The 12,971-nt window shown below is 35.8% G+C and overlaps 1 protein-coding gene across 2 annotated transcripts in view; it reads right to left on the bottom strand.

Moving 5' to 3' along the window:
- Positions 1-12,971, bottom strand: part of PRKG1 (protein kinase cGMP-dependent 1) — a 1,199,831-nt gene that overhangs the window by 1,022,011 nt on the left and 164,849 nt on the right. For both annotated transcript variants that reach the window (XM_059053703.2, XM_059053702.2), the window contains exon 2: positions 11,780-11,946. In XM_059053703.2, coding sequence (XP_058909686.1) covers positions 11,780-11,946 — 167 coding nt within the window. The remainder of the gene's footprint in view (positions 1-11,779; positions 11,947-12,971) is intronic.

Below are 12,971 nucleotides of genomic sequence, written 5' to 3'. Positions count from 1 at the left end.
TCAAAAAGCTTTTGCTTGCATGGGCTGCATTTATCGATATTTATTCCATTAAACCTAAAACTGAGAATTTTTTAAAAATAGTCATTCTCTTGAAAGTAATAAATTTATTACATGTTTATATATATATATATATATATATATATATTTTGGTACGCAGGCCTCTCACTGTTGTGGCTTCTCCCATTGCGGAGCACAGGCTCCTGACGCGGAGGTCCAGCGGCCATGGATCACGGGCCCAGCCGCTCCGCGGCATGTGGGATCCACCCAGACCGGGGCACGAACCCGTGCCCCCTGCATCGGCAGGCGGACTCTCAACCACTGCACCACCAGGGAAGCCCATATATCTTTAAATAAAATTAACTACATTTTAAAAACAAAAAATTTAATAGGAACCATCCCACTGTTTTATACTTTTTGGAAATCTAATTGATGTCTGGCTCAGTAGAAGACAGCTGCATTTTCTGCTTCTGTATTCAACCTGCTGCTATATCACATACCATGTGGCTTCTACAAAACTCTACTGTACACTCATGAGAGAATGAGACGGAAGACAAATAACATGCTCATGTTATTATGAAAATAGTTTTGACCTCAAGGAGCCCCTATAAGGGTCCACAGACTACACTTTGAGAATTGCTGCACTAAGGATACTAGTTTGCACAAAGTAGGATGAAATTTTCAGTTTTCTGTGAGGATTTTTCATGGACAATTTAAAAATATTTATGAATGTTTATATCTATGATTAACCAACTTAGTCTGCTGCATGTAAAACAACTATAATTATAAGAGAACTACTTTCATCAATCTTCCTCCTACGCTTGGTTTAGTTATAATACTTCTACCCCCACAACCTGACGTCTTAACTGAGCTTTCAGATGTGTATCCACTGTCATCAATTTGAAATCTCCAATGGGATGTCTAATAGGCACCTTAACTTCACCTTGTCACAACAGAATTCTTGGTTTACTTTCTTAAACATGAACACCTCTCACTTTTTCCCATCTTGGGAAATGGCACCACCATTCACCCAACTATTTAAATCAAAAACCAAAAAGTCATTCCCAATTTCTCTTTCTTTCTCACCCATATCACAACTGTGAGCTGCAGAATATACCACACTTCCCGCATCTCCCACACTGCCATCCAAGCCCAAGCCAACATCGTATTTTGCTTGGATTACTGCTACAGCCCCCCAAATGGTACCCCTGTTCCTCCCACCACTTTACAACACATTTTTTCCAACCTCTGATTATTAGTGCCATCCATTTTTTTACCTATTAAACATAAATCAAACCAGGTCCCACCTCAACCTAAACCCCAAATCTCTTGGAATAAAAAATCAACTACTTATAGGGTACCACATGTGACCTTGCCTCTGCCAACCTTTCCAACCTTAACTCATGCCATTGCCTTCTTTCTGTCTCTAACATTTCCCCACCTTGTAGCTTTACTACTTGCCATTGTCTGACCTCATCTGGAATCCTGTATCCATACTTTTGCATCTGGCTCCTTCTTGTCATTCAGGTCTCAACTCAAATGTTACCCTCGCAGGGAAACCTTCCCTGAACCACCTAATCATTATGAGACCCACCTTCATGATTCTCTCTTATATCATCCTGTTGTATCTAATGTATTCATAGCACTGACCACTATCTGAATGTATTTGCTTGCCTCCATGCTTGTTCTTTGTCCTTTTCCCCTATTACCATCACCAGGATGGAAGCTCTAGAAAAGAAGGGGCCATGTATGTCTTGTTCACTATTACATCCTCAGTGCCCACTGAGATACAATCAGCATTGAGGAGTTAGGTTTTAGGAATTGAAATTGAGAAATGAATAATCAAATAAATGAATTAGTAAATCATAGTAAGGAAACTATTGAAGAATTTCATTGAAAACTTTCTTTGCTATTCTCAATTGTTGAGGGAAATACAAAAAATTTCATATATTCATGAACTACATTCAGTCAAATCCAAGCTCTGCTTTATCTATAACATCCTTTCTACTTTTGTAGAAACACACCATATGGAGGGAGAGAAAGTATGGTAGTTCAGCAATGCCTGCTATGTATATATGTAACCTAATTCTCAACACAAAGAAAAATCTGCTGAAACATTTTTCCTATTTCATATGCCTTTGACCTTTAGAATTGATATACTATATAAAAATTCAAATTCATAGGATTAAATGAAATTTCAAAACTTTCTGTATAAGTCATCTTAATTTGCATTTAAGAGAATGGTCTGCACAATGGTGCTCAGAAACCTACAAACCAAATGTTTTTTCTTTGCAGACTAATTTTTAAATCACATGAGAGCCTTATCATCAATACTTATCATTAATCTTCTGCTTTTCTTATAAATTTGAATTTAACCATTTATAGAATCCTATATATGATACTACCACCACCCCATCATCTCCTGGAAGATAAACTGAACTCTGAGAATGCATAACTTCATGTAAATTCATATACATGTTCATGGGCACAAAGTACAAATATGTGTGTGTGTTTATTTCCAACAGGGTGAGTCAATACAAATCTTTGCACCAGAAATCTTTAAAAAATGGCTTTAATTTGAGGGCATGTACCATTATTGAATGAACCATCGGAGAAAGCATAGATCTACCTTAAGAATATGCTGAAGGTATTAAATATTCTAAACCATTATGAAATGCAATGTAATAAAAGAGTAATGTAAAATTATGGTTTATAAACATGAGCCAAATATAAAATGTAACACTGAATTATGTTCTTTTTTTTTTTTTTTTTGCGGTATGCGGGCCTCTCACTGTTGTGGCCTCTCCCGTTGTGGAGCACAGGCTCCGGACGCGCAGGCCTGGCGGCCATGGCTCACGGGCTTAGTTGCTCCGCGGCATGTGGGATCTTCCCGGACCAGGGCACGAACCCGTGTCTCCTGCATCGGCAGGCGGATTCTCAACCACTGCGCCACCAGGGAAGCCCTGAATTATGTTCTTATAGTCATAAAAGTGAAAAAAATTGATGAGTATGTGAATGGCTTTTAATGAAAGTTATTACAATAGGCTATTAATTAAGCTCTACTGGGAATAAATGCTCACTCACTCTCTTCTTTTTACCAGTAGGGAGTAAATGATCTTTTAAAGAAGCATACTCGATTTTGAAGGAAAATTTTAAACACTGACTATTTTAATTACGATTTTATGAAAAGTTTTGGTTTTTCTCTGAAAATACACCATTGTGTATTTGTGAAATGGAAAACCACCTTTCATAAGAGTTTGGCCACCTTCACTAAATGTTTTTTCTAATATGGCTTTGCTATTGATAAATTAACAGAGTAACTTGCTTTGATATTGAAAAGTGTACAGAATAACTTAACTCTTCTTGTTAAGTTACACAAGATTGCAAAGAACAAATAAAAAGTAAATGGGTTTAAAAGCATTAGCTCACATATATTCTTATGAATAACTATAAGATAGTTCTGGATACAAAGAAAGCTACTTAATTTGGTAAAGTTGGGCAAATTAGGCAAAAAAATGGTATTAAATAAATCAATGTAAATATACTCAATAACAAGTCCTTGATACTTTAAATATGCATGAAATGTGGATTCTCAGGAATTGATTTTAATACCATTTCAAGTCATCTATCATAATTCTAAATCTGTGCACTTCTGCAGAAGCTTTGGTACAAAAATATTTTCACTTTCATCAGAAAGGAGTTTATGGAAGAGCCTAAATATAAAATATAAAGATCATTATATAAATCTAAATATAAATATCAAAACATAAAGATCAGACTCAGACCACAACCTTCCAAAGGTACAGTAGTTACATTCAGATAAAGTAGGTGCAATTACAGGCTGCATTCCTCAAATGTGGAGTCATGGGAGAATTCCAATAAGGACTTCAGAGACCCATTTCAATCTTCCCTGGAGTGGGGGTGGGTGGGCTGTTGCCATGGTAGTCACACCAGGCAGTTTCACTGTGCTGGAAAGTAGCGCCCATCTTCCCTGCCCTTTGAGAGTGTGCCAAAACGATTACTAACCATTCAAGGATTTTTCATTAGAGGGATGAATATTAAAAGCATTAGTCTATCTAGCCCCCCACAAAAATCACTGGAAATCTTGTTAAAGTCCCTGAAGAAATACATCTGTGTGTTCTTAAAATGAGCCCTCAACAATTTTAGAATCCTGTTTATTGTTCAGCATGCAAACTACTCAACAGTTCCATGAAAGGATGGCTGAAGTAAATTTCACCTCATTAGCAAGAAATCAATGTGCTATTACACTATTGTCAAGAAGGTACTAATCCACATTTTCTTTTCATTTTTTCAGCTATGCTGTTTTTGGTTTTCATTTTCATCAAAAATATATTTTTAAACTTTCAAATTTGCCATTCTCTCAAAATTGAAGAATGGATATACTGATATTTTAGCAAAATGAGTCAGCATAGAAGTAGATCCCATAACTGTTGTGAAGAAACAAAGATAGTTGTACCTTTTTAACATAATCCATGATCTGTTGTACCAATTTCAGATTAATTCTTTGAAAAAATTGATGGCTTTTCAACTATCATCTCAAAAAAATAAGCATAGCAAGTTTTAATTATTTTGGCTTTCAGGAGTCTTCAAAAGTAAGAAAAGCTACACTCTTCACTTTCTTTTTCACCATTAATAATTTAGAAAGAAAATGGAGAACTATACATTAGTATAACCACAACGTGATAAGGCTTATTTTCCAGAATCAAACAAGGACTTCAGTAGCCAAATCAATATTAAGAATACTATCCTTCAAAATATGTCATTTTTGGATAATGATGTTCTTGATCAATCTTCTTTTTCTTGAATTTTACAAAAAATGTCATTATAGTGGTACATATACATACATCCTTACAAATTTTAGCCAAAAAAAAATTAATCACCTACCCCTATTCATCAAATCTGTCACTAAATGGCTTGTGATTATTTCCAAATATAAAATCTACCCTCACAGGAAAAAGAAATCGCTATCATCAAGCATATTCAAAAACATATTTACTGTCCCCAAAGGACAACTTAGACAGAATTCTTTAAATATGTTGGAAAAAAAAGAACACAGAAGCAAAAATGTACTGCCTTTCCAGCTTCCTGCTTTGAAAGAGACAACTCTCCTTTAGATGACAAATGTGTATATATTCCTTCAAGATAATATCTCACCTGCCTAACCTACTACACACATGCCTTCACGGACACACACATACTCATACACACATATGTGGGCATGAGAAACACTGCCTTCCAGGATTTCTTACAAAGATACAAAAAGCACAGACCAAGAAGAAGACTGATATATTCGACTACGTTAAAATTAGTAACTTCTGTTCCTCAGAAGATACTCACAAAGTAGTAAAACTACAAGCTATATAGATGGGAGAAAAATATTTGCAATGCATGTAATTGACAAGGATTAAACTCCAAAATATGTAAAGTCAACCAACCAACAAAAAAATGGGCAGAAGACTCCAACAGACACTTCACAGAACACAAACTGCATATTATAAACACGTGAAAAGACACTCATCCTCATTAGTAATCAGGAGCAAAATAACTGGAAACAATCCAAATATAATCAATAGCAGAAAGGATAAAGAAATTGGGTATAAAATAGTGGGAGCTAATATTGAACAAAAAAGTGAAGTAGCAGAAGAATACATGCAGTATTACTAGATTTATATAATATAAAGTACAAAAACGTTCCGAATTATAAACATGCACATTGTATACAGGCGTGGGTTTTTAAGAAGAAACTTTTGGAGGGCTGGGTTCTCATAAGCTAACTTGTAAGGTACTTGTTCAGAGAAACACAGCCTCAGAATCTTGGAGCTTGGGAAAGGGATTAGGAGATGTGTTCAATTCAGCCACAGGGAATCACCCCCCTTCCACCCACACAAACTTTCTCCAAGCAGATGCTAGGTAGTCACTGCTAGAGTGCCTCCTGAGATGGGGTTCTTGCCATGACATCAGGTTGCTTCCTCACTTCTAGACGTATTAATTAGCAGAATATTGATTCTCAAGCAGACCCAATGTAAGCTCCCCTATAACTTGCATTTTCTTTGGTCATCTAGATTCATGAAGACTAATTCCCTTTTCATGTGAGTGTTTTCAGCTTTTAAAAACAGTTATTCTCTCCTCCTGAACCTTTCATCTGTACATGATACGGCAACTTGCTAAAAATAAATGTTATGCTTCCTGCACTCGCTCAAGTATAGTAAAGTCTTTTTGGGGGGATGGGACCCCAAAATAAACATGATACCCCATGGGGCATCTAACTATCTCAGTTCCCTGTTCTTGCCATTAACTCCAAAACTGAAATACATTTTAATATTCACATTTAAAACTTCCAGATTCCCTTTGCTTATAACTTTTTTCAAAATAGATTTTTTGTTTTGTTTTTATATAAGCAGTTGTTAAAAAACAAAATTCAACTGAGTAAATTTTAATGATCTTACTGGTTTTAATTAATGGTTCATGAATTGGTCAGTATTCAATCAAGTCAATAAGAAAGAAGTTCTAGGGAGCTGTACAAAATAAAAAGCTTTTATAGGCAGAAGGGAGCAGGAACAGGGAAGCGATATTAGACAAAAAAGTGGATTGGTTATGGCAAGGTCAATTTCCTTTTAGGGGATGTCAGGGGCCTACCAGGCAGATTTCCTAACTACTGCTAATTAGGTGACTCCTGATTGACTGGTTTAAGATTCCATTTCTGGGAGAGCCAAAACTATAATCGAGTCTCAATTTGGTGACACGGGGCTTAGCATAAGTGGATGCATTCAGGGCCTGTTGTCTTATTTTTAACACAGTACATCAGCTTGTTCTTTATCATTAACATGATAAGCTTGGTCCTGTAAAGGGACTGCAAAACTAACTTTAAGTGCATTGATATTTTAACTATTCTAACCATAGCTTTCAGAAGAACATGAAAAACTCAAAAGGCCAAAAGGCAACACCTGATTTTGGAGAATAAAATGGTCTGTTTCTCATGTTAAATTTACTGAACTAATTCATATGAAAATGCATTCAACTCCCTCATACTCTCAGGTAGTGTTTTGAATGCCAACTGACATGGTGAAGCTCTTCATTAATGTTCAATTTTACATAAAAATCCCTCTTTGAATGTCAGCTTTCATATGTTATTTAATCATAAAAACAGTAAAAATGTTTCAGGGGATGGGGTGGGGGTGGGAGAGAACTTGCAGTATGAAGTTGTATAAGTTTCCTGTTGATGGTGGGTGGCCAGCATGGTCCATATCCATGTTGAAGAATAAATAGTGTTGGACATCAGCTTAACAAGCAGACCTGGTATCAACCGACTTGCTGGATGACCAGTCTTCAGAAGACAAAAGGGAAATCTCAGTGCAATAACAACAGAAACTTGAGAGTTGCGAGTAATCACAGATCACTTAGAATTAGTGTACAAAAAGCCTATTTAAAAAATCACTTGTGTGATGAGTTGAAAGAATTGTTCCTTCTTCAAAAAGTATTTTATTTTTTAATCTTTTTTTTTTTTTTCTTTTTTTTTTGCGGTATGCGGGCCTCTCACTGTTGTGGCCTCTCCCGTTGCGGAGCACAGGCTCCAGACGCACAGGCCTGGCGGCCATGGCTCACGGGCTTAGTTGCTCCGCGGCATGTGGGATCTTCCCGGACCAGGGCACGAACCCGTGTCTCCTGCATCGGCAGGCGGATTCTCAACCACTGCGCCACCAGGGAAACCCTTCAAAAAGTATTTTTAAAAAACTGAGAGGAAAACAAAATCAGTGCTATTGATGGTAGACAGAAAAAGGAGGGCCTTCAAGGTACATGGCAGAGTCCTAAACAATAAAGACTCAGAGGTGGACCAAGATTAAACCAAATCACAGTTATGCTTGCAGAAAGAAAGAAGGAACTAATAAGAGGAGAGGGATGGATATGAGACCATATAATAAGGACTTAATAAAAGCCATTATCATTAACAAGCACCTTGTGAAAAACAACAGCTTGATGGTTTCACTTAAAAGTTTAACTTAAAATAGCCAATAATCAAAGAACACTAAACAGATACTTGCCATTTTCAGAAAACAAAATATAATCTATCTGCTTCCACAATGAAAGATCACAGAAAATATATCTCTAAGCAAATCAACCACTTCAATGGATATAAACTAGACATTTTTCACTACGAAAATATTAGATTCCCAAAGAAGGTGTTTGATTTACATAACCAATTCTCAATCACTAAATCAGAATTTCTTTTGGATGACAGTAGGCAGACGTTTATGTTTATGGAAAAAAAAGAGAGAGCAAGAGTGTAAAGATATTAACAAATATTACATCATAATTAAGGCCAATATCTATTGGTTTAAGAAAATAAGCTGTATTCAAGTATTTTGTAAGAGTCATTTATATATTTGAAAACATAATTAAAATATAAATCAAGCCTTAGCAACTTGATCCACTGCTGCCTTAAGTAACTAATACCAAAACAGTTCTGATCAAAACTAGAAATGAAACTTCCACTAGCCAGTAACTGTAAATAACTGCAAGTCATACAACTCATTTTGCTTGAAAATACATGATATATTTACACTACCTCCAGATGATTTTTCCCCAGTCATTCTAATTAGTAAAGTCTTAACATATGACCATTCTCTTTTGTTAAAACAATGAGAAAATTTGGCATTTAGGTATGCAGTAATACTTGGGACACTGCCCAAGCTAAAACAAAAATCATTAAAGATACAGGTTAAACAAGTACTTTATGAAGAAAACTTCATTTAACTGAAGAGAGGAAAAATTAGACTGATTTTTCACGTAAACTCCTGGGTGTTTTTCTGAATGTTTTGATAATACGCAAGTTTGTGAAAGATCCTCTATAGCCTATTCATCCATTGTTGCTATGGTATACTCTATAAATATTAATACTGTTCACAGATGAAAAAGAATCTGTCTATATCAAGAAGAGTGCTATCTAAATTTTGAGAAGATTAAATGTTGATAAAAAACTAAGCAATAAAACATTTCCTCAATTAAAACTTATAAAAATGTAAATGATGGGTATTTAAAAATTATTTTGACATGAGAATATTAGCATAAAATCAGCCAAATTTACATGGAACTGATTAGAATTACGGCTTGGGGACAGATCAGCATCAGGTTATAAGATCATGGTCATTTAGTGAGTTTAACTGAAGCAAACAACAGCATCATAGCAAAATCTGTGACTTTGAATATTGGTACATTGTTTTTAAAAGCATAATTAAGATGACTTGCTATTTAGTCAATCTAACAGTAAAACTAAGATAAATAAAATATATTAAAATTAGCTTGATGCAATGGGGAAAAAATTAGTATATTTACCTTTACTTAGGGATGTCTGCCACGGGGATTTCTTCTTTATTTTGTTACAAATGTGTTTGTCTGTATGTATGAGTGAGTGCATGTGTGCATAAAATCTTTGTTTCCTTCTCTCTTATAAGTCCTTATCATGTAACATAAGATGTATTGACTTTGTATCATAGTATTTAAGTATTGTTAACTTTACATCATAGTATTTGATTTATGGGGTATTAAGGAGAAGAGTAAACACTACCCAAGGACTTTGCATCCTTTTCTGGGAAAAGGGTTTGTTTGTTTTCATTGTACACAGGATCATTATGTCATGTTAGGCAGAAGTATGACCTTGTTACTGTCTTTACTTGGAGGCTGAGTATGGTTTAAGGAGATGTATATGGGTGCCAAGTTGACAAGGAATGGACCTGTGATGGTTAATTTTCCATGTCAACTTGCAAACCCATGACATCCAGATATTTGGTCAAACATTACACTAGACATTTCTGTGCATGTATTTTTTAGATGGAATTAACATTTAAATCATTAGTCTTTGAGTCAAAGCAGATTACTTTCTTAATGTTGGTAGACCTCATCTGATCAGTTGAAGTCCTTAACAGAAAAAAGACTGACCTCCCCTGAGGAAGGGGAATTCTGCCAGCAGTTGGCTTTCAGACTTGAGCTGTTGCATCAACCTTTCCCTGAGTCTCCAGCCTGCTGGCCTTACCCTGTGGATTTTGGACTTGCCAGCTGCCACAATTATGGAAGCCAATTCCTTAAAATAAACCTCTCTCTCAATACCCAGATACACAAACACACACACACCCTATTGGCTCTTTTTCTCTGGAGAACCCTCACTAATACATAGCCCTATAGTTAAGAGCTTGGGTTCTGAATCCAGATTACTTGGATTCACTCCGAACTCTACTCTAAACCAGTTGGGCCTCAGTCTTCTCATCTATAAAAGGGGATAATAAATATTAGCCCTTAACCCAAATATCAGGTGCCTGATATATGTCAAAAAAGACCACAAAGAAAAATTAACGTAGAAAGAACACTTCTTACATACTGTCAAGTATTTAATGGAAATAATACTACTGATTTTTTCTTCTTATTTATTTATTTACTTTTTAGCATCTTTATTGGAGTTTAATTACTTTACGATGGTGTGTTAGTTTCTGCTGTATAACAAAGTGAATCAGCTACGTATATGAATAATACTGATTGCTATTCTACAGTGCTTTATACTTTACATTACACATCCACACAACTTATTCCATACTAACTTCATAACAATCGTACAAAGAAGTTAGAAAGCAAGTTTTTCAGCATAGGCACTACGGAGAGGTAATTCTTTGCTGTGGGTCGCTGCCCTGTTGAGTAGCACCCCTGGTCTTTACCTAATAGATGCCAGGAGCCTCCCCCCACCTCCACACTCACTCACATTGTAACAATCAGATGTCTCCAGACATTGCCAAATGTCCCTGGAGAACAGAATCATCACCAGTTGAAAACCACTGCCAGAAAGAAATAGTATCTTCTTTTTTATAAGCTGGGTGAAACTCAGTGAAGTTGATTGACTTGCCCCAATACACCCCTCCTCTGAATGACCTAGAAACTTGACAGTTATAGGACACTGCCATGAATGCTTTGGGTAAAACACTAACTGCCATCATATAAATCGATTGTGATTTTTCTATGCCAACCGTCTTCTATTACAGACATTTCTGAACTCACTTTCTTCTCAGCTAATTCAGTCATGATTTCTTCATGGCTTCTTTTTTCTCCAAAAGGAAAACATGCCATTATAAATTTCAAGTTAGAAATACACATTATAAAAATTTACGTAAGTGCAAAACATGTTTGCACAGTGCATACCTCGGTTTTTTTTTCAAAGCAGTTTCTATCTTAGTTGGTGCAAAATTTATGAAGCAAGCTATTGCTCTTATTAATCAGGTGGCTAATATACCATACAACCTTTATGATCTGCCTCTAGCAGACACATATGAAACACTGAAAACATTCTCTTTTTATAGAAGCATCATAGCAGGAAACCTAGTCATATACTGCGAGGTAAAAGTAGAGCTGAAGACACTTTGATTATCTGACCAAAAATACTTCCAAGAGACTTAAGCTTTCATTGAAGCTTTCTGAGTTTGCTTAATGATCTGACAGTGTGTGGTCTTATTCAGTGCAATAAATATCAATTCTTTCTTTCACGTTATCATCCTTTCCCCATGTCTGAAAAAATAGTAGATTCTATATTAATAATTCTAAACACAAACACTTCAAACGATTAATCAACCACTAAGCAGTGTTCTACCTCTTTTCAAACTATTTCTCAACAACAACAAAAAAGAAAAACGGAATTGTATCGTGCAATGCATTGCCATCTGTGTGCAGGCTGATAAGGTGAAAAGAGAATATCTGAATGTCAGAGGAACATAGTTACAAACCATACCTTCCATGACATACACCAGCGACCCCACATCTCCTTCTTTGATGATGCAACTGTCTTTGCCGTACTCCACTGGGTACATACAGTCCACAATCTCTTGGATCTGCGACAGCTCCAAGTTCTTCATAAAGTCATTGTCAAGGATGGCTTCCTTTATAAGATCCTTGGACCTACGGTAAGAGAGGGAAGATTTACTGGCAGAGCTGACAAGTGCTTTCACAGTTTGTGGAGTTGAGCAGAGCCAGATAGCATTCAGGCACACTACAAAGGCATTTTCTTGTTAGGAAGCCAATAATTTCCTGACAGACCTGAGAACAAAGTAATTCCATGGCAACAGGAAAGACATTAAGAAATTTTTCTTTAAGTAAAATATCATTTAATGAATATGGGACCGACAAACAAGCAAAACCATACAATTCCATTTTGTTTTACTTATTATTATATACAATTTGTTTACTTATTTTTTTGTGTGCCTCTTCCACTAGACTTTATGCTCTGTGAGGGCAGGGATCATTTTTAGCTTTTTCTCTACTATATGCCCAGTGTCTACTACAATGCCAGTTACAGTACAGGTGCTCAAGAAATATGTTGGATTTAAGAAAATAGTAAAGAATTGGATACTTAATTAGCTGTTTGGAAAAACTGGTATAAATGTGACAGTTCTTTATCCATACCTCATGCTTCTTTAGAGAATATTTATTTCTTCAAGCAGCTTAAATTGAGGTAACTAGGCAGATAAAACTATTGAACAAGATGTTTTAAACACAATATGGTTTACACATGGGATTAAACAGGTAGTCAGCAGGAAAAATATTTACAAATTCTATGGTTGGGTTTCAGTGGTTAACAGGGAAGTTTTGCAGAACTAGAAATATGGTGATCATTTGATTCTCTGGGATAAGAAGTTCCAAATAAATTCCTAAGGATACAAAACTCAAAGTAAAGAGAAACCAAGAAACATTTTGTCAGGAGTTGTACAGAGTACTGTCAGAAAAGTCAGAAACTGGATAAGACAAAAACAAAGTCCTTAGCAACACAGAGCATAAGCAACATATTTGGAATTTTATGTTAAAAGTCTTAATTTGAAAAGCATCTGACTACAAGCTGGTCCTTGTCCACATTTGCTTAACGAGTGGCTTTCAGGAAAGTGACCTGCAGTAGTGAATACTGACTATGGCATTAGCACTCCTCAGTT

This window comes from Kogia breviceps, chromosome 2 (assembly GCF_026419965.1).
Source record: "Kogia breviceps isolate mKogBre1 chromosome 2, mKogBre1 haplotype 1, whole genome shotgun sequence".
Lineage (NCBI taxonomy): Eukaryota > Metazoa > Chordata > Mammalia > Artiodactyla > Physeteridae > Kogia > Kogia breviceps.
This window is presented reverse-complemented; position numbering and strand designations above follow the sequence as displayed.